Genomic DNA, 21,654 nt, shown 5'->3' with positions numbered 1-21,654 from the left:
GATTACCTAAATGATTACCTTAAGATTCTCTTGGATACTTCAGACGACATCACGATCGATGTTGTTCATCACTGACGGAACCATTATAATAACTAGTGGCCTACATAATTCATGATTTTTTCTTTGAAAAGGCAAGTCCATCATTGGTGACTTTAGCTACCAATCAGCAGTAGGGACTGTTCCGCTGGGCTGTGACCCTGAGAAGACTAAATATCAGAGTTCATCCAGAAGCTGCGTAACTACAGATGGATGAATCATTGTGAGTCAGAGGTACAATATTGTTAAAGACAAGCAACACCTAATTAATTTACCACATATATGCTTTCAGGGATATATCCACGATATGATTGAGTACAGGAACTAAGTGGAAACTCGTGTTAGAATTTTGATAAAATTGTGGGATGTATTTGCTGGAATACTTCTATCTCTTCCTCTCATTTGTAACTGCTTTTTATCTGCGAACTCAACTCAGTACTCCACGACTCCTTGGATTTAAATAAATGTTGAAATTCAGACGTAAGCAACATTGTCATCCATCGCTTATCTCAGTTAAAAATCTTCCAAAATCCTTTTCAAGCAGTGAATATTTTCGATACCAAAAAAAAGAATTTATACTGGACTAAGAGGAAAGTTTATGTACAACAATGCCAAATAAACTGTGCTGTTTAAATACTGAATGGATTAATATATAAATATCACAAATAATGTTGCAAATTTCGACAACGAAAGCTTGTAGAGACGCAGCAACTGACTTAACTTCAAATCACTTGCAACTATCGCTCTATAGTTTGTCCTATATCAGACTCTGCCTTACTCAACTTTTAAACTTTTCTAACTGCATAATTTAAACAACAATTACCACGTTACTGCATAAGAGATGGTAATTTCAGATTTCAGAAACGCTTCTTTTATGGAAATCTAAACTTATTTGGGGGAAAAAGGTGAGTAGACGATGACTTACACAAAGGAAGTCCACTTTGATGATTTCAAAACAAGCAATGAAACAAAGCAAAGAATTTTAAGTGAGCTCGATAAACAATAATGTCATTAAATACCATATGGAGAAGTATTTTAAATTAATCGTCACCGAATAGCATTAGCTCACAGAAATGAAAGAATGTAAACAGTTCTTTATGCTGAATTAAGTAATTCAGTTATTTCCTCTTCCCACTGTTCATCTGTTTTATCTATTTGACCACTTACAAGTTCATAATCATTCAAAGAATTTATCAAATCTCGTTCCAAATCTTCTTCAACTCCTGAAAAGAGACCAGCTTTTAAACACAAAAAAAGGGATGACATACTAGACATGAGCAGTTTTCATTAAGATGCGAGAATGATAACTGGTTAGTACGACTGAAAGAATCAAGGTATAAGTTCAAATAAGCTGGAAACACAAGTCGCATATTGACAGGACAGCATAAATCGTAAGGATTACTATGCAGATTAAACTGGAAACCTACAATTAAATCTCTTTCAGAAGTTAGTTTAGTGGAGACCTAAAAAAAATCAAAACTTAAAAACTAATAGAAACGAACTTTCTTGTGTAGCACAGGCAATATTTTCACGAACTTCATCCAGCTTTTTATTCTTCGCTTCACTATCTTCATTTCCAGTTTCACCCCGCTTTTTCAAGCTAGTTTTTAAAAAGTCGTCTCCTTTTTTCATTTCTACTTCCTCTTGCGCTTTCTTGCCTTCTAAACCAGATGATTTTACGCTTTCATCCAGTTCGATGGCTCTTGAAGAAACGGGAAGTTCTGCGACGAGTGGACAGTTCTCTCCGAGAGCTGCCTGTCGCACTAGTGAAACGCGATAGAAGTAATTTCTCCAAAAACGTTCTTCATTCAATCTACAAAAAGTTTTGCAGTAGAAAAATTGGACAGTGTGTGAGATACAGATTTTACACTTTTAATGATGGCTTCTTCGGTAAATGCCTTATATCCGCCGATCTGACGAAACTTTCACATCCTTTGAAACGTGTACTACAATATTTTGAAATGTAAAATAAAACTTGACAAACTAACATCAAACAACAGTCGAAAACCGTTCATTAACATTGATCACTGATTTTCAGTAGCTGGAAACAAACTAGATCGTATGAACAAGTGAATGCAAAGAATACTTTTTTGGGACAAGCTGGAATCTAATTTTCCTCAAATTTGGATCATCTTCGAGTAAAGCCGCTGCCAACGACTGCATTTGTGCGAAATCAAAATTTGTCTCTGATGGAGGATCACGAATAAAATTCCGAGCATCCTGCAAGCGAACAAATGATATCAATTATACGTAAAGATATCAAAGGAATGATATCAATTCTTATATGCTTAAAAGATGCAGGAAATCCCACACAGCAGGGAAATGGTAACATTGTCTAGAGAAGAGGAAAAGATCTGAGATAGTAAAATTTAACCCAACAAAAAGGTATTCGCGATCTTGAAACGATTATCCACAATTTTATTATCTTAGAAACTGAGCGCAATCTACGGTTAAATCTGAAACAGTGAAATAACATAACGAAGACAGTAACCCAGGAATGGCAAACGGCTTAAAACTGATTTTAGTTTTATTGGAAGCAAAAAATAAATACAGTTATTTCAAAAGACAAAGCCGTTTAAAATTAAAGGTTAGTAAAAAAATTACCAATGAGAGTGATAAAATGTGCTTTTTAGCAACCCATTGGTCCGGCAGATCGGACCACGGCAATATACATGCTGTTAATTTATTTGCATTTACTTCATCTTTGAACTTCGCTTGCTCTTTATCCAAACTGCCAATTATTGTCTGCAAAAATTATGACGCCATAATCGAGACATAAATATAATTATAAACGGAAAGAACTTCGCTAGATTTTTACGAACAATTCCAATCTTGTTTAACTGAAAATAACAGACTGAGATTAAAGGATCATTTCACAATTTAGTTCACATGTCAAAGGGCCGGAGGTTTTTGGCACTGTAAAATAAGAAGAAGCAAATGTATGTGTTTTTCAAATTTAAGCAGCATTTGTTGAACACAGCATTTAAGCTCATACCTTTTCAGTGACAACATTTTGCAACTTTTTCGCGGTTTCTTCAGCAGTTATTGCGGCTTTCGCTGTTGCCTCCATTGCCAAAGAAAAGAAAGAATCTACAAATAAGAGGAGATAAAATTTAGCGCATCGAATGTAAATGTTTAATCCATTCATCTCCTTCGTTTTAGGTTTAGAATATTTTGGCAAACTGCAATAAAACCTCTCTATTTGTTAGCCAATTAAGCCTCCATCAATTTTATAGAAGAGCTTCTGTAACACAATCATTTCCTGTGACATAATTTTGACGTCAAAACCAATCTACCATGTAGCCAACAAACCTTCACGACATTGATAGGATGATTAACGGGATAAACCTGTAACAATATAATCATCCCGAGATCTGAATCTAAGAAAAATTCTTACTTGCATATTTCTTTGCAGCTTCGACAGTCGTAGGACCATTAGTTTCAAGCTTGCTTCGGTTTGATCCTTCAACATTCGACTTACCATCACTACCACTTTCAAATTTCACCATTAACCCATTATTTGATGAGATATTTTCTTTGTTTTCCACTTCTTTTAAGCTGATACCTTTCTCCTGAGTTTCCGTTTCAACATTTTCATCCTTGGATACAACATCGCCCAAAGTCATCTCTGGCTCAACATTATCCTCTGATGGTATATACATCATATCGGAGATTTTTTTAGTGACCTGTTTTGCTTGCTGCATCCACGACGTAATGTTATTCATTTCTTTAAAAAAGACCAGCATATATTTTAGTTCCCAAAATTGTTTATGATCCGAAAATGCGAAATACGTTACAGTTAGTCGACATTTTCCAGCTCCTTGTCAAGACATTCAATGCCAAACTATCGGGAAATACGGCACATCTGTTGCCACTACAGTTTAACAACACTATAGAGGAATCAAGTGATTTGATAGAAAGACCAATCGAATGGCATTTTAAAGCAAATATGAGACAGGTAGAAGATCGGGTTCTCAGTTCAGACCCAAAGAGATGGAGATTGTTTATTTTCTTCAAATTTCTATCAAATTATTTTGATGTAACTACTTCTCATTTGGTTTTTCTTTTTTTTTTCAGTATCCCAACGAATTAACAGCAATTACTAGATTTCAAAAGTTCAAAGAGACCAACCAGCTCACACAGACATATGTGAGGAAGAATGCAGAATGAAAAACTTGAATAAATCACAAAGCCCTTTCTACGCAAAAGATCATCAAGTGAGCTCCAATCGACAGTAACGAGCTGCACCACAAACATCTGCATAGATAACATTCCAAAGATAAAAAACCCGCTATCCGGTTTTGGTTAGTGGAACCAATCCATCCGCAATGGTGACTGTTCTGCTGGAAATAACCCACTTCATGATTATACTTAAAATAACACAAATCAAGGATACTCCAATCAAGGTAACTCACCAGACACTAACATCTAAGCGATCCGGATTCCCGACCTAACCTTAATCCATCGAAATGATATGTCATTGTCTCCATAAAAATGAAGTTTCCGCGCTGTCACTTTAAAATATATTTCAAGGTTAATGATTTACGTCTGGTATACATATTCGTAAATACAACTTCTCGAAACAAAACTTTAATTCACGTTGATGACTTGAAGTAACAGCAGATAAAAAGCATTCCAGATATATTCGAAATATTTCAACCAATATCAACGTCAAACAGTCATTCAAAAGGACAAAATGAACAAACGCTGAAGAGATTATTCGTCCTTCTAATAGTGACTATATCACCTAAAGCAGAAAGCTGGTATTCTGTAAGCAGATATAAAATTCTAAAATGAAATTGAAAACCGCTTGATACAAGATACTGTTACAGCTAATGGTTCTGTATTGCGCCCATTAGTCATCCGCTGTTTTGGTGGCAAAATAGGCAGAAGACTAGTCAATGCATTACAGAGCAATGATTTCTGCTAATTTTAAGAATGAATAAATTGAAGAAACTTCACAGGAAACGATTTGAGACACAGTAAGAAGCAATACATTTTTAAATCAGAGTAGTTTAGTGAAAGTAAGTTGATTATTTTATAGCGAACTAACAATAAGAAGTCTAAATGAATGAAAATCTAAATTAAAAGTACAAGTTAGTTTGGCAAACATTACAGAATCCAATCACAGCGGAGAATATAACCCCGTTAACCAAACTAATAGAAAGAGTTGGCAGTAATCCGAAAAGAATGTCACAAAACAATGAGATCAGCATCGTGCTGGCAATGTGTTGGGAGTGACTGAGTACTCCTACTACCTTCTCGATTTTCTGACACAAATGTTTCCAGAAATTTCAAACGTTGTAAATAACCGTCATCACCAGCTGGTTGTTTGAATATGACATCCGCTAGCAATTGTATTTGAGCTGAAACAAAATCAAACATTGAATTTTTATGTTATTGAGTGGAAATAGATATATCAAGAATACTGCGGATGCAAAGTAATAGAATCTTGCGCATTCGAAGTATTTCGTTCCCATGCAAGGCGTCAGTTTCGGATGAGTGTTAGACGAGACCATTTCCGAGTATTAAGATTGAATGATCTTAATACTCGGAAAATACTAAATTTGAATAAATCCTAAAAACGAAAATCGATGCTAAAATTTAGAATGCCACCAACTTATCATAACAAAAATTCAAAACCAGTCAAAAGTACAATGGTTTGACTCGAAAAACATGAAGCGATAAAGCAGTTGATACACTGAGAGTGGTAACGGTGTGCTACATTTGTATTGACAAGATGCTTGCTAGTGCTATATAGTGAGAATTTGGCAAGATTTATCGTGGTCTAACTGTTCAAGACAACTAATATGTGGAAAAAAAAAGCACAAGTCATGAAATCCCTTAAGTGTTCCCCTAACCAAGTTCTAATTTTAATTCATAGATGAAGCAAGCTTATTATGAGTCAATAAAATACAACTTCAAGATAATAATTACATGCAAAAGTAACTTATCCAGAAAACCCGAATTAAGCCAATGGAAGCATAATAGTTATCTCGAAAGAAAACATTGCGGGTAATGGGAGCGGAAAATTAGTGAAAAAAGAGAGCAGAAGAGAAATAACTAACTATTAGCAGTGCTATTCCGTTCCATTAACTCTGTAACAAAGCCAATAAAATAAATAAACATGTTGCGATTCTCGACAGGGAACTTTTCGATACATGACCAACAACTGTTGATATCACCGGCTGCCCGCAAACACTCAGTTTGTAAAGCTAGAGGTATTATAGATTCTGGAAATAAAAACTTTTAAGAAGACATGTGCTGAATTAATTACGCAAAAATCTGAAAAGAAAAAAGAGATTTCTGAAAACATAGAAAGATAATTCTTAATATCACCCGCTTCTTTTTAGCAGATGATCACAAAATTTCTGTTCTCAGTATATCTTTACGATTTTTATTGGAAACATCAAGATTAAAATTATCTATTTTGTGATAAAATAATACGACATACTAATATTTACAGTTAATATTCAACATAACTTCAATCTTTTAAAGTCATCAGTCATTCCTAGTGGAAAAAATTTGTTCTAGAGCTCTGACAATTACTAGTATCTATTTTTTGTGAAAATTAATTAAATTTAAAAGCATAATCAAAAAGATGAGATTTAAATTTGAAAAGAGATTTCTGCAACTTTATTCTTCAAAGAGGATTAGAAATAGTAAGGAAGTGGGATTGCGGTCAAACAAAGCATGATGCTTGAAAAATTTGAAAAAGTTTATGATATTTGAACAAAAACGCGAGTACCTTTAAAGGAAGTAATAAGCGTTAGCAAAGTATCGTACATACTGAAAGGTGATTTGCAATTTTCAACTGAAAAGTGAACAATTTATCAATCGACCAAAAGTTCCAAATTTCCCAGTAAATTCAAATTTATGGATGCAAGTTTTAGCAGATCTGTAAGAAATGAAGAAGCTATCAACCGATGAAAAGAAAGAAAGAGAAGGAAAGAATGGTGAAGAAGTTACACAGATTTGTCGGTTTCCCAGTATCTAAAGCATTTCGTAATGCTATGAATTCACTATGTGCGGAAGGACCATTAAAAGAAATTTTTTCTAAACCATTTTGCTTTAATGTTTCACTGATCCTAAAAACAGATTCCGGTACACCAGCCATAACAGCCGATACGAGTGATGTAGAACTGAAGGTCTGAAAATAAACTGAAAAGAAATTTCAAATCAAAAAAGAAGAGAGAAATAATTTTGCCATAAAGTACACTATAAATCAGTATTCAACACCACATGAACTATAGCCAGAACTTACGCCGCAATCACTAATTCTCTTTTCCAAAAGTTTTCCGTTAATCTAACATCCAGTATGACTAGGAGTTCGTTGTTAACTAATAAATATTTGCTCACTCAATCCATTTAAACTAGTATTGTTCTCTCAATGAGTAATCGTGTTATCTGGAAGTATCAAACTAAAGCCACTTTTTCAGTTATTTGATTCTTGCGTTTTTCTCACAGATTTGTATTCCCTTTAACATAGCAACAATTTTGCTCAATGCAAACCAGATTTCATACCAAATTAACAAGTTCGGATGCAGATGTTTCCTTTTTTTCCTTACGAATGAGCTGAATAAACGATGAACCAAAAGCACTATGTTGATACTGAGCCGAAACAGTGACAAAATAATGCCTTCCGTGGTGCAATCGAAGTACCAGAATTTCCGACAGCTTCCCATCTTCACTCATCGTCCATGCTACTGCTTTATCAATCAAAATCTATAAAGGGGCAAAAAGTTTATTTTCAATTTTACAAACATACCTAAACGTTACAATTTATAATCCATACCACAGCACATTAAATCATCGTCACATATAGCTTTGTTCAGAGTGAGATTGCATTAATGTTGAAAGAGGAAAATGAAGAGGTAATTTTATCTGTCACAAGATAAATTAATTCTGCAAAATTCTGCAACTGTTTAACGAAAACTGCATGTAATAAAAACCTGCAAACTAATGGTACAGCAGGCACCCGGTTGAAGTCTCGAATTGGGTGGCGTAACAGAGAGCCAAGGTTCACAAAGTGCAGCACGGTTTGGTCTCGCGCCAAACGAAAATGAAATTTTCGTTTTACCCGTATTTTTAATTGTCAGTATCTTGGATGCACTTTGGAAAAAGTACACTTTACCGAAATCCACCTGAAAAGTTTAACTAATTACAAACAATAGTACAGAAAGCCCCTAGAAAACGATCACTGTCACCTGGGACCAGATTTTTTAGTGGTAAGTTATAAAACTGTTTACGGAAGTGATAAATTCTGATACATACATCAGATCGTAATTAGTAATTGAAGCCCATCAGTTAAGAAATGTCTTTAATTTACTTCGCTTTGCGATAATTCAATCTGCGGAAGTGCTTCATTTGCACGCCGATCTGCTTCCCGTATAGCTTCTTCCAAGCAAGCATCCCGTTTAGCTTCATCGATATTTCGTATTTCCACATGAAATATGGACCGCACTGGTTTGTGGTCTGAAAACACCACCGATTCCACACTTTCATAAAACTGCTGCCTGACATTCACTCCATCACGATTCCACCATAAAATTCGATCACACCAAGCTGGACAACGACATTTCTCACTAGAACATAACTATTTAATTGCATAATAAATAAAAAGAATATGTAAACAATAATACTGCATTAGTTGTATTAATAATACTGTATTCTACTTTAAAAAGAATGGCACATCCATAAAATTCAAAGATGAAGTATATAGATAAGGAGAACCCCGGCAAGAAATTAAAGTAAAATGAAGTAAAATAAATCTTACAATATGCTCAAATCTATCATATCACCTTGATTAATGATGAATAACAGAGCCCGACGAGTTGTATAAGCTTTAATTTGCACTTTTATTATTTCGCAATACTAATAAAGAGGTATAACACCGATCTGAAGTCACATTAGAAATGAAAACGAAATCCTAACCTGGTATCCCATCTTGTTGTTCCCGGGTCATATTTATATGTGGGGCGAAAATTTAAAACGTCTGGTTCTTTAAAATCAACGAATATATGGTTAAGCTTTTTCTGATTCTTTAGCTGAAAAAAAAATCCAAAGTATACAAGTTTACATATAACTGATATCCAAAACTATCTAATTTTATATGAATTATTGCAAAAGGTCGAATCACTAAAACTTCAAAATATCATTTTCAGATTTCGAATATAGAAATAAAATCATGAAAGGAAAACCATGTTAACATCTGTGCTTTATGATAGGTGCTGCTATATTTTTAGAAGCTCACCTGATCAAACACTATCATATCTCTAAATGCATTCTCGTCAGCGCAAAGACGTCGAAAATCATCAGTACTCAAATCATTATTAGTTTCCAGACGAAAATTCATATCACCAAACCAGAATATGACATCGTGATCAAACAGACTTTTGTTACTTTTCGGAAAGCGAATCTGTGATATTTCCCTAAAAAAGTGGAAGGCCTGATATTATTATGAATTGGAAGGCCTGGTATTATTATAAACTCCTATGCATCGTATCTAGTTTTAAATGTAGATTTACAAATATGACCACCCACCATAGAATCATTTATTTCATCGCCTAGGCTACCTGTAATCCTGATTTCGTTTTTCCAATTCTTCCTGTCCAGCAGCAAAATGAGAATTCACGAAACAAAGATAGCTATCGTTGATCTGTAAACTGACTGCCACACCGCCCTAAAGTAATCTTCAGAACTAAAACAGAAACAACGGAATAAAAAAAAAAATAAAATGAAATATTTCCATAAAAAAAAAGAGAAAAAGCTGGTGCTGGTAGCTTTTTCTTACTCATTATAGAAAAAAGTGAAACTACTTCGATAATAATTTAGTATTAAAAAAGTAATTTGAGAACATGAAGAATGTATGAAAAGTAACTAAGAACAGTAGCCAAAAAAATAAAAATTAATTAACACCAGAAAATGAAATTACATAGGAAAATGCGTTAATTAATGCTTGCTTATTGTTCATATTACTTCAAAATGACCATTATTTTCAAAATGATTAGTTCCTATATACTTACCTTATTACCCATACGACCCAATAATGGGAAACCAGTCGGTACAACTTCAACATCAACTGCTGCATCTTCAACTCGAACTTTACAATCAATGCGACGATAAATCACCAGCAGAATGCCAACCAAACGTACTTCTTGGATCTGTAAAAAATACCTTAAATAAATAGGGTAACATATACACGGTACAAGTACTACAACTACATTACCAGGCATATATGAATCAAAAGTCGACAGCAGGACAAAGCTGACAAGCTTAGATCTTTTTCAAGCCATAATGAAATAAGGAAAAATGAATGCAATTATACAAAATTTAAGAATCTAATACCAGAATGTAGCCGGTGGAAGTAGGAAGAGACTTCTGGATGATAATCTGCCATCCAGAATGACGTGCTGAAGTATTCATGAGGAAAGCCTGGGGTGAAAGATCCATTTCTTGTAATCTGAAAAAACATTTCGTTAAGATAATTCATTACAGAAATTTCTTTCTAATTTAAAATTGTTGTTCGTAATGCAGAAATTTATCATTGGAACTCACAATAAATGTCCGTTTTGCAATTACATCTAATGATTCAAAATCGCGAGAAAGCTCTGAATTTAGCTTCTAAACGTTGAACTTTTATGCAAAAGAACTTTTTTCAGTTTTAGCCTATTTCCTTTTAATATGTTGCAGTGTATATTGCTTTTCACATGTTTTTCAGTCTTAGCCTATTTCCTTCTAATATGTTGCAGTGTATATTTGTTTTGTATTCAAAACGGTAAACAGAGCATTCATTAAAAGAGGCATCACTGAAACAGTAGAATTCGTAAAAAATAAGTCATCAAACTATTGGAAAAGATAACTATTCCAGGGAAGGATAAATTTATTTCTGAAATTTCTTATTGAAAGCAAAAAAAATAACCCAATAACGTAAAAATCTGGCGCAGATACTCCGCCGCATGTTAACCAATTCGACAAATCTTCAAGTGCTGGCATTCGGCCGTTAACATTGAATGTCGTAATGAATATTGACGTTGTGATATACGTAGAATACCTTCAAATGAACAAGCAAGCCCAATCACTGATAAATATAAATTTATCTCACCGATGAGAATAATATGAATCATGAGCAGTATTGAACTGGAGAAAGGGGCAATGGGAAATATCGCGTCTTCTCGTATCACAGTGATAGGAACATTAAACGCAGTAAATGCCATCAAAGAAAAAATCATAATAGGAAATACGTATAGGTCAGCTGTCAACAACAAAGGTAATCGCAATCATAACTTGTTACTTACTGTGAAGAATGTTAGATTTACGGCAAATAATTTCGAATTTCGCAAAAAATAAACTAACCTGTTTTCCCAATCACGCATGACCTCCTCAATGTCATCTCGACGAGGAAGCGCTGAAGATGCGATGTTCCTAGTAGTGTAGAAGGTCATTTTCCAACCATATTTTCCATCAATTTTCTTATAAATCTGTGGAAAGCATTTTGAATCTTCCGCACAACTGATGCTTAAAAAAAGGAATTGGAATTAGGCCAAATATGGTATTGCTGAACAATCGTTCCCAGCACGAAAAAGTATATTACACTTAATGAGCAAAATCGGCGTAAAAGGAACAAAATGTAAATAAATTAATAAATTGTTTGAAGGCCAAAAATGAGACACGACAAATCAATCCAGTTCAGTTGCGTAAATATGAAGTGTATATGTGCTATGCATATGTATCATTACGGGCACGATTCTTAATCACTATAATGATCATAAACGTATTGCTAAAACAATAGTCATTAAGTTAATCGCATTACATAAAATAATTTTCTTTTAATCTAATCAACCGAGATGTGGTTTCGTTAGTATTTCTGACTATTATTGATGAATCATTTCGTAGCACCGAGCAACTCACACTGCCTGACAATGAGGAGATTCTCAGATAACTCACCATAAATTACATTCTAAAAAGTTATGTAGTTTTCAGGAGGATGACATTTGTTGTGTATTCGAAAAAAAGAAGAAAAAACAAAACAAAACAAAATAAAAACGATATTATATTCGGAGGAATTATGAAACCTTCATCTATTTCGGTTGCAGCCATCTAAATTGCTAAATCAAAAAACCCATAGTTCTGGAATCTGATCCCTCAAAAAAATTTTTCCTCGGCTGGTCTAAAGTTAAAAGTTTCTAACCAATATGCTGACCAAAATCGCTTAACCAGCAAATGGTCTCAAAATTCAGCTTCCAATAATCTGGCAAACTAGTAGTTTGGCAGCATTAGTTGAAAATTAGCATGCAAAATTTGGAAAGTCGTAGAGATCAATAACTGAATTAATCTTTTCAATTAATTGCAATGATTTGAACTATGCATAATTTTAAAAAAAAAATACATCACAACGTCAAATCCAATTATAATTTCACTCTCTTTTTCTTCCTCCTTATCACGAGAAATCATTGCAACGACGACCTGCTTCTCTGAATGCTCTTCGATAAGCTTTTTCATATTCGGCTAAATCAATTTCTCGTACACCCAAGTAAAAAAGAGCCCTAACTGGCCTATGATCTGAAAATTTGATAGATGGTATGCTGTCGTAAAATTTCTGTCTGATGTGAATCCCCTTCTGATTCCACCATAAAATCCGATCGCACCAAGCCGGAACACGTTTTTTTTTGCTGAAAAAGAGTCATGGAAATGAAGTGATTTGAGAATTTATTTCACTATGCAAATGAAGCGATAATCAACCTGGAGAACGGCTGGAAACTAAGAAAGCGAGAGATATGAGATATGTCTACATATATCTTACACAGTTACAAGCAAGGAGAAAAAACAACACTTTGAAATAATATAACGAACCCACAGTATACAAACTTGAGAGACCCAGATGGCATGTAGCTCTACCCGGATCATAACAAAGACAGTGGGTAACCAATACTCGAAAAGTTCGAACAATTTCATCAAATAATGCATTTCGAGGAGTTTAAATAAAATGGTTCATAATTAACCTATGATGAAGAAAATAGAAGAAATCAATGAAAAGCCATTTGGCACGACCTGCTATCCCATTTGTCGGAATTAATATCATATTTGAAAGTTGGACGAAAATCCAAAACTTCCGGTTCTTTGAAATTTTTAAATATAATTTTGAGTTTCATCGCTCTCTTAAGCTAAACATTTTCGCACTGTTAGAAATAATACAGAGATAGAGTAATATCACAATGAAAAATCAAACTGCCCGTCCAACATGTTAAGCAGCCATTAAATACTTTCACTAGAGCAAACCTGGAAAACATACCAAATTTTATAACCTTCTGCTTTTTTTTCTGCAAAAACTCTATTTCTGGACGGTAACTATTATGTTAAATATTAAAAAAGAAATTCCCAGTAATGTTGAACATATTAAAGAGCACTGAAGTAAACTAGTGCTAAAAAGTACATTGCTGTTGATGCTTTAAACATGCAAAACTATTGGCAAGTTTCTTAAAATTTTATTCTAGTACATATACTGAAATCATACATTCCGCATAACAGTTCTTATTTGAATACGTTATAACAAAGCTTCAGTGGTGAATGACTGCTTGATTTGTAGAAGCCAAAATTTAATATTTTATTTTATAATTTATACACTACGATTCAAATCGAATTCGTTTTTATGCTCCAAAAAAATTGTCTCACAAAAAATAAAGTTCAGGACCTCGAAATATATCAATACTCCTTTAAACCAGTCATCGAAAAAATCATCCAATAATTGGAAATTTCCGAGTTAAAGGTTAATTTACCTGATCGTAAACAATCATGTCTCTGAATGCATCATCATCATTGCATAATTCACGTAATTCATTGTTGCTCATACCATATGCAGTGTCCAGGCGAAAATTCAAATCACCAAACCAAAAAACAGCATCATGTTCGAAAAGTGTTATACCATTTCGATGAAAACGTATACGTTCGACGATATGTCTTAAATTTAGCAAAATTTCATAGACATATTGTAATGCTTCTAGAAATCAAAAATGACTTCTCTTAACAACTTAAGTTCGGAATTTAAAGAAAAATTTTTGATTTCAAAACTTGAACATACTTATAATCCATGATGCGTTTTTCATTTCCTTCAATATGAGCGGCGAAGTGTCCGTTCACGAAGCAAACTGCTGTATCATTCATATACATGCTGATCGCAACAGCACCCTATGAATCCAATTTTACCAAAAAACTTCATATTACGAAAGAACAATTATATCTTTTAAAATTCCGCACATAAAACCATTAATGATTCGTCAAAACTGTTTTGCCTTTCGTCACCTGTGGAATTATCGCTAAACGTAAGTAAGCGTAATTAAATATTTAGCATGCAATTATTTCCTGGAAAACAATTGTCACATTATTCCATCGGAAATGATCAAAAATTTAACAATGCTATATAGCGATTGTAAAAAATGTCTCAGTTAGGAAATATAACGAAATATCTTTTCGTTTAATGTATATGTTCTACTGTGCTTCCACATTCATCTACAAATTAAATAGATACCGAAAACTATACCTTATCACTCAGAACTGTGCCAAGTGCATTATATCGAGCGGTCGGTATTACAATTGCCTCAATTTCGGATGGACGTGCTTTGATTTTACTGCCTACACGTCGGTAAATCACCAACAGTATACCCACCAATCGTATTTCACCTATCTGAATCCATTTAAAAGACTACCAATTAAAAATTGGAAATAAAAAAAAGGAAACCACGATTTTGAGAATAAAAAGGAAAAACTAACCAGATCATATTCAATGTCTTTAGGAAAAGATTTTGCAATAATGACTTTCCATTCCGCGTGTCGTGTTGATGTATTCATTATGAAAGCTTGTCGCGACAAATCCATTTCTTGAAGCCTGCAAGTCAATACCAGTGGAAATACTAGGCAATAGATAATGTTCAATTCAAGGGGGAAACCGGAAAGTTCTAAAAATACACTACAATGCCATCTTGAAAGGAAAAATTGTTTTCAAATGATTCACTTCCCTTTATTTTTTAATGTAAGTAACAAACCCAATAACGTAAAAGTCAGGTGGAAGAATGCCTTCACAACTTAACCATCCCGGTATTCCATCCAGTCTTGGTGTACGCCCGTTAACGTTGAATGTGGTAATGAATATTGATGATGTCCGATAAGACGAATATCTGGAACGGATTAAATCTTATTTCTGAGCTTTGTATTCAGCACCTCTCCATAATAGAAACAAACGATCTCAACAACTCACAATTCTTACGACTTCGACTAATAGTTGAATTACACCAAAAATGGTTATACATGGCAACACTAGCACTATACAAATTACAATTTTAGTAAAATAGGACTAAAAAAATGAATTCTATGCTAGGATGATGACTTTACGTACATGGGCTCAAAATCAGACAAAAATGTGTTGATATCGAGACGACCTGATGAAGCATGCATAGCATAATCTCTGGCGACATTTGCTTCTCCAACCTTATTTGTCCTTCGATTACGAATTTTCCTACGTCTACATTCTTTACTGCAAATGTGACTTAATCATTGGTTTCATTATACCAGAATCACATCGTCTTCTTAGAGAACCTGAGCAACTTTTTCTCCATTTCTTCACCATATAAGCTTTAATCATTTAATCATTGGTTTGTAATCACTATTCCCTTATGGAAATATCATTATGATTGAATGAAATGGTTGATTGAACACATGAAACAATCACATAAGCTTAAAACAGTTCACTGACAAGAATTCGTAAGGTTTACTGAATCACTTGGTTTACTTTATTATAAACAAATTGCATAAAAATTTTCGACGGACGATCACATTTTTACCACACACCCCTGCAGGTGTTATTTTAAAAGCAAATTCAACCAAATCTTATTCTGATGATACGTGCACTTTTTGCCTAAAGTCAAGCTATTAGGATTAATTCATTTTGTTCTAAAACTCGTTTGAAAAAAACAAATCCTAGACCCAACAAAATTCCAAAACCCAATAGCTCAAAAACATAACGACCGTAGGATAGTAAGAGTGATAGCTAATAAGGTTAAGAACGAGATTTCGAAAGTAGCGCAGTAAGATCACAAGACCGAAACCGCAAAGTCGTGCCATAATTCTGATCTGATACCGTGCATCCCAAATTTCTGAAGCAAAACCAATCCCACCCAGGTCCTGCTGGCCTCAGATGCCTTTTTCAGTACTCAAATTTTCCTTTTTTATCACTTCATAATTTAGGCTTTGCAATTACAAGAGTAAGGAGCAGTACTTATAGCTCACAAAACTCACGAGGCGACCCGACGACTACTCTTTCTGTTTTCGATACACATTGCTGTGCCAGTGCTGGTGAAAAATTGATGTCTAATTTGAATCTAAAGAATCTTATGTAGACATACTAATATTTAAATTTCTGGCGATGGAAAACCATGCAAATTATCAGCCAGGAAATGGAATCTGCACATCTATCAAGGCTGACGTGTTTCTCCAATGATTTAGATGTGTAAAAAAAAAAAAAAAAAAAGAAAAAATGAAGCCAATTCCCTCATGTTCTTCGCTTCCAAATTATACTTAAACCAAGCCTTTCAAGTGCAATTAGTCCAATTACTTATTAAAATTTATGCTGATATTCATGAATGAATTTATGGTGCAGCTGCAGATAAACGATATGGTAGGTACATCATATCGACAACGGCCGTTTTTTCGAATATCAAGTATAGTACACCGCTTAAATACTTTATTTAAGATTGCAGCCAGAAAAATACAAAAGTTAGATCCTATTTTTGGTCCTAAATAGGACCAAAAATAAAAATTTAGCGCACAGTTAATGTAGGATAATTTTGATAACTAGAAGAATGTAAGTCCAAAAAGAATAATTACGAAAAAATAAAAAAAAAGACGCAAATATACGCCTTGAAAACAGTAACACTCTTGGAGGGAAATGATGTGGAAACGAAAAATATGATCTGCTGGGAATGCTCATTAAAGCTGCAAATACTGGATACAAGTGCTGCTTCATCTTCTTTTAGCTCATGTTTACACGAACTTCCGTCCTAATAACCCCTACTAAAATTGATGGGTTCTCCAACTACCGACTGAAAACTTTAGAAAAGGCAAAAAACAGAAAAGCTGAAGAGTGTTACAAGTATGAAGTTTTCTTAATAGATACTTCGCTGAGAACAAGAATGAAATTGAAAAAATAAACACGGGAAAGAACAATTGTGTTGAAAATTTCATTAGCTGATATAAATTTTACATGAAAATCGAAATTTGAAAATTCATGGCTTCCTCCATGACGAATTTCAATGTTCCGGGATGAGTTCTACGTAACGCGATCCTGAAATCCATAAATTGACATTTCGTAAAAAAGTATGGAAATGCAAATAATAACATTATCATCGTCCATCACTTACGACATAAGAAAGCTAAATCAACAGAAACGAATGCGAAATAAAACTCTCATTACCTCTTTTGGATCATAAATTTAAGATTTGAAGACTGAGCCCAATGAACTTTATTGAGTAATATTTGTTCGAAATTTCAAACAGCAAAGACATACCCATATAATTTCGATTGCGTTGCATCGCAGCATCAAAATCTGCTCGATTTCTGAACTCGACAATTGCCTCACCACTAGGACGATCCGTTCCATATTCATAGAGCACATCAATCGATGCTGGTCGCAGCGGTTGGAAGAACTAAATTTAAACAATGGACAACTTCAACAGATTAATAAAAGTCATAAAAAATTTTTTAGTCAGTGAATGCATTGATAGTCAATAAATATAACTAGTATTAACCAGATAAAAAATTGTTCAAACATTCCCATCCTTTTCGTATAAGGATTCGATTGGAAGCGACATTAGAAAAAGAATAAAAAACTGCAACTATCACTCGCAACCATGAACTCATATCCTTAATAACGATTAATAATAATTATCTGTTAATTATTAGATGCCAATGAAAACTAATAAAGTCAATATACTCCAGCAAATTGTTTAAAATGAATGAAATCATTGCAAACCGAACCCAAAATCCTGAACATCAATCCAAAAAAAATTGAACCAACCAATCGACAGAAATGTGCGGACCCTTTACAACCAACCAGGCAGCCAATGTCACCTCCGAACATAAGCAGAAGGATGTCCCCAATACGAAACATCACTATTCACCAGATCCCATTTCCCTCATATCCAGATACTTCTTTTTAACCTATTCTAGGTACGTAAATATACTTTTTACTATTGCAACTTACATCGATTATGTCGCGTTCCGTGGCCCGATATGGAAGACCGCGCATCCGTATACAGTATTCCGGTGGCGGCGTCGTATAACGACGCCGCGGTGGTGAATACCCCCTATGGCCACCCATCGGCGGTTCATCTCTCCAACCCCGTCGCATCGGTCCTCCACCACCACGTCCACCACCGTACCCATCATCATAACCGTCGCCACCACCACCGTATCTGTCGGCCCATACTTCTGCAACCCCCCGTTCACATTCACATTTAATACCCAAAACAGAACCATAGCTTAGCAGATTTCCGAATATTTTCCAAGGTCGCAGCGATCCCCGAAATTCCCAGATTTCCAGCAAAGCCCAAAACATTCAGACCTGATAGACCGCTAAACAAGTTACTTGTTCCCAATCAGCCATTACAGAATCCATGATGGCTTCCATAAGCAAATAACCGTTTTTTCCCAAACCTTGAACCGACGACCCTTTTCATCAATTCACACTGAGTCGATCATTTCATATTTGATTGTCACTTTTAGAAATCTATAAATGAACAAACCATTTCGATGCATTCTGGAATCACGATAACCACGGTCAGCACCTGGACGATCATATGGCAGTCCTCTCGGGCGTCGATCTCTCTCCCATCCTCGACCACCGCTACCGTACGGATCAAGACCCCCATCCAAAGCTCGAAGCATTTCACCATAAGATGACGGATATATGTCCACATATCTTAGCGACGAAATATGATAAACTTCAACAAAAAATCAAGCAAACAACCAGATTTAGTACCTCAATAAACTGCCCTTGTCAAATATTAAAAATATCGCTGACAGTTATACCTATTGGACACGATGCTCGAAAGTTGTTACATATTTGTTTTTGTAACAAAGCACTGAGATTTAAACATTAAGAATAAACCAGTAAGAGAACAATACCTATGCTGAATGTATTCCTTATTTTTAGCAAGAGCTTTGGAGGCCGAGTCTTCATCAGTGAATGCAACGAAAGCCTCGCCCTTTGGCTTTCCACTGTAACGATCGTAAGTCATAACAATACCTGAAGGAATTGGCAAATATTCTCCTATATTAGAAATTCACGCTGTCAGCCAGACTTCAAACATTGTATGCCTACAGTATGATTTAACTGCATCTGTTGTTAAATCAGACTGTAAGCTTTCCGGAGCACATCAATGAAGATTCAATTAAAATTAGCAATGAAAAATTTTACAGCCGTTGAAGTACCGCTGCTATAATCAGATACAAGTATCACTACAGTAATAAGAACTGTATCATAAAGAAATGGATTCATTGAACAAGAACTAATTGAATCTGATATAAATTAGAAAATACCTCTATCGGCTATTTCTAGTGGTTCGAAGAAACGCACTATTTCTTCCTTAGTGCAACCATATGGTAATCCTCCTAATCTAACGATAGATGTCTCACGGCCAGGCAAATTTGGATCTGCCACTGGTCCTCCGTATCGTCGGTCGCCATCATCATAATCCGATTCCATCGAGGATACTTGTTGAAGCTTAAACATACTCAGACATCATGAAAAAAGTTCAATATTGTGGGATATAACAAATATATTAGGACGAAATGTCTCAAAAATTTCATTAAAACTTCTAGTAATAACGGATCTGTCTTTACATATGCTAAAATTCAGCTTCAAAACCTATTTCAGCAACATCGTGAGAAATTATCACGTGGGTTTTTCGCGCAGGAATTCACAAAAATAGCAAAGACGATTAGTAACGTTACAAAACGTGTTCGAACAAAATAGCCTTCTCTAAGTGAGAAAGACGAATCAGCAATGAAAATGGCAAGCAACAAAATGAACGGAACAGATAAAGGTAGAATGTATATAATGCATTCGTTAACACAGGAAGTATGAAGAAATATGATCTAACATATAGGAACAGCTCGAGTCATTCAAGTGTTCAAAGAAATACTCGAGTTACTTGTTAAGGAGTCAAATCTCATATCTTATTTCAATCCGTATATATTACTTCTTAAAATAAATCCCTCAATGAAAATCACCGCTTTAAGCACTAGTGAGCTGAAGGATTCCGAAAATAAGAAAACATCTACCATCACAATAACGACAATGTATTTAAATGAATAAATCAACAGACTAACCTCCACATACCGTTTACCAATATATTTCTTGTCTTTTGTTAAAGCAAAGTCATAATCTTCTCGACTGCTAAATACAACATATCCTTCACCGCTTGCACGCCCATCACGATCTTTTGTCAGCTTTATCTGAGTGATTGATCTTGCCGCTTCTGAAGACGAAACTTAAATCAAATTTGGTGGACTTCATTCACGACCAAAATTAATCACAGTATAACTCGTATGCCATTAAGTTTTATAAGAATCACTTGATATGCAGTCCGTCTTTTTCACAATAAGTCCGCCATTTCAATTTCATTTTCCATCTTGATCCTAAGACTCACAACAATTTTCCACATCAATTTCTATCTTCATCCTGATGCTAAGATTTCCTTAGTCAAGGTACAAGAGCTAAGAAGCTACTTGTCCATGTATTTCTTTTAGTGGAATGAAGGAACTGATACTTTTGACGATAGGTGTGGGATTCATAAATTAGCATCCAGATATCTTTCATGTCAAGTTATAAAGTATATTCTGAGGTATTAACAGAAATTTCTCTCTACATCTGATGCAAAGCAGTACAAGAGTGAAATATGAAACCGATAAATTTAACCATACGACCTCCTCAAATCGTCAATTCAATGTATCTCCAATTTCCCTAATAGTAATCCTACCTATATATTTAGCTTAATGAAGTGAAGAATAAAACGATCAACTCACCCCCAAAAAATTCACGTAGATCATCCTCTGTACAAGACCATGGCAGTCCGCGACATTTCATTATGAAATCCGTATCCGGCATTTTGCTTTACTTTCAGTGGATAAAATACTAGAAAAAAACCTACCATAAACGTCAAAAAATGTTTGTAAACAAAATACAATAAACGGAATTTACCAATGCTTCCCAAATCAGAGCGACAACATATCTGGAAATCCCAGAAAAGCATCTAATATTTAACGCAACCTCTCAATGAAAACTTATACTCAATCGGACACACAGTGTACCGACTACTGATGAAAACGATTAGTTGATCAGTGAAGACCTGATTAACTTTCTGCTGCAATCCCAGATCTTTATCGACAACCTAACTCTTTATTTCTACTGATGGCCATGGAAGATTGATGTTTTGAATTTCATTTTTCAACAGTTTTCAAAGTTTCGATCGAAAAATTCACAAATATTTCGCAAAACTCTATGAGATTCTTTTAAATCATAAAAATATCAAATACATTATTGCAGCAAAGCTTGGAATAAATGTAAAG

The 21,654-nt window shown here is 34.6% G+C and overlaps 4 protein-coding genes across 5 annotated transcripts; all 4 read right to left on the bottom strand.

The window, feature by feature from the left end:
• Window positions 1-777: 777 nt before the first annotated feature.
• Window positions 778-4,303, bottom strand: LOAG_00439. 2 transcript variants are annotated; one of them, XM_020445435.1, is made up of 7 exons: window positions 4,168-4,303; window positions 3,434-3,763; window positions 3,032-3,126; window positions 2,641-2,781; window positions 2,123-2,256; window positions 1,539-1,849; window positions 778-1,259 (listed from the first exon to the last, which is right to left on the bottom strand). In XM_020445435.1, exons 2-7 carry the CDS (start codon window positions 3,759-3,761, stop codon window positions 1,132-1,134), a joined length of 1,137 nt encoding a protein of 378 aa, XP_020306126.1. In that variant the 5' UTR covers window positions 3,762-3,763; window positions 4,168-4,303; the 3' UTR covers window positions 778-1,131. The 2 variants fall into 2 exon arrangements, with proteins under 2 accessions (XP_020306126.1, XP_003136027.2); XM_003135979.2 differs by lacking the exon at window positions 4,168-4,303 and having other exon boundaries at window positions 3,434-3,865.
• Window positions 4,304-5,018: 715 nt separating this feature from the next.
• LOAG_00438 (endonuclease/Exonuclease/phosphatase) lies at window positions 5,019-11,564 on the bottom strand. Its single transcript, XM_020445434.1, has 14 exons — window positions 11,392-11,564; window positions 10,958-11,089; window positions 10,384-10,498; window positions 10,062-10,199; window positions 9,612-9,718; window positions 9,290-9,467; window positions 8,971-9,083; window positions 8,366-8,621; window positions 7,989-8,180; window positions 7,561-7,761; window positions 7,006-7,186; window positions 6,785-6,850; window positions 6,105-6,269; window positions 5,019-5,402 (listed from the first exon to the last, which is right to left on the bottom strand). The coding sequence occupies exons 1-14, from the start codon at window positions 11,478-11,480 to the stop codon at window positions 5,230-5,232; spliced, it is 2,106 nt and encodes a 701-aa protein (XP_020304107.1). The 5' UTR covers window positions 11,481-11,564; the 3' UTR covers window positions 5,019-5,229.
• A 911-nt stretch (window positions 11,565-12,475) lies between these two features.
• Window positions 12,476-15,644, bottom strand: LOAG_00437 (hypothetical protein; the record flags this gene model as incomplete). Its single annotated transcript, XM_003135977.1, has 9 exons — window positions 12,476-12,707; window positions 13,087-13,199; window positions 13,812-13,992; window positions 14,114-14,220; window positions 14,573-14,716; window positions 14,803-14,917; window positions 15,075-15,206; window positions 15,425-15,562; window positions 15,625-15,644. 9 exons carry the CDS (start codon window positions 15,642-15,644, stop codon window positions 12,476-12,478), a joined length of 1,182 nt encoding a protein of 393 aa, XP_003136025.1.
• A 1,528-nt stretch (window positions 15,645-17,172) lies between these two features.
• LOAG_00436 (heterogeneous nuclear ribonucleoprotein H) lies at window positions 17,173-21,350 on the bottom strand. The gene is made up of 8 exons (XM_020445433.1): window positions 21,112-21,350; window positions 20,416-20,564; window positions 19,624-19,807; window positions 19,210-19,330; window positions 18,828-19,003; window positions 18,287-18,513; window positions 17,591-17,729; window positions 17,173-17,368 (listed from the first exon to the last, which is right to left on the bottom strand). Exons 1-8 carry the CDS (start codon window positions 21,191-21,193, stop codon window positions 17,334-17,336), a joined length of 1,113 nt encoding a protein of 370 aa, XP_020304106.1. The 5' UTR covers window positions 21,194-21,350; the 3' UTR covers window positions 17,173-17,333.
• Window positions 21,351-21,654: the final 304 nt, after the last annotated feature.

This window comes from Loa loa, assembly GCF_000183805.2.
Source record: "Loa loa unplaced genomic scaffold supercont3.94, whole genome shotgun sequence".
Lineage (NCBI taxonomy): Eukaryota > Metazoa > Nematoda > Chromadorea > Rhabditida > Onchocercidae > Loa > Loa loa.
This window is presented reverse-complemented; position numbering and strand designations above follow the sequence as displayed.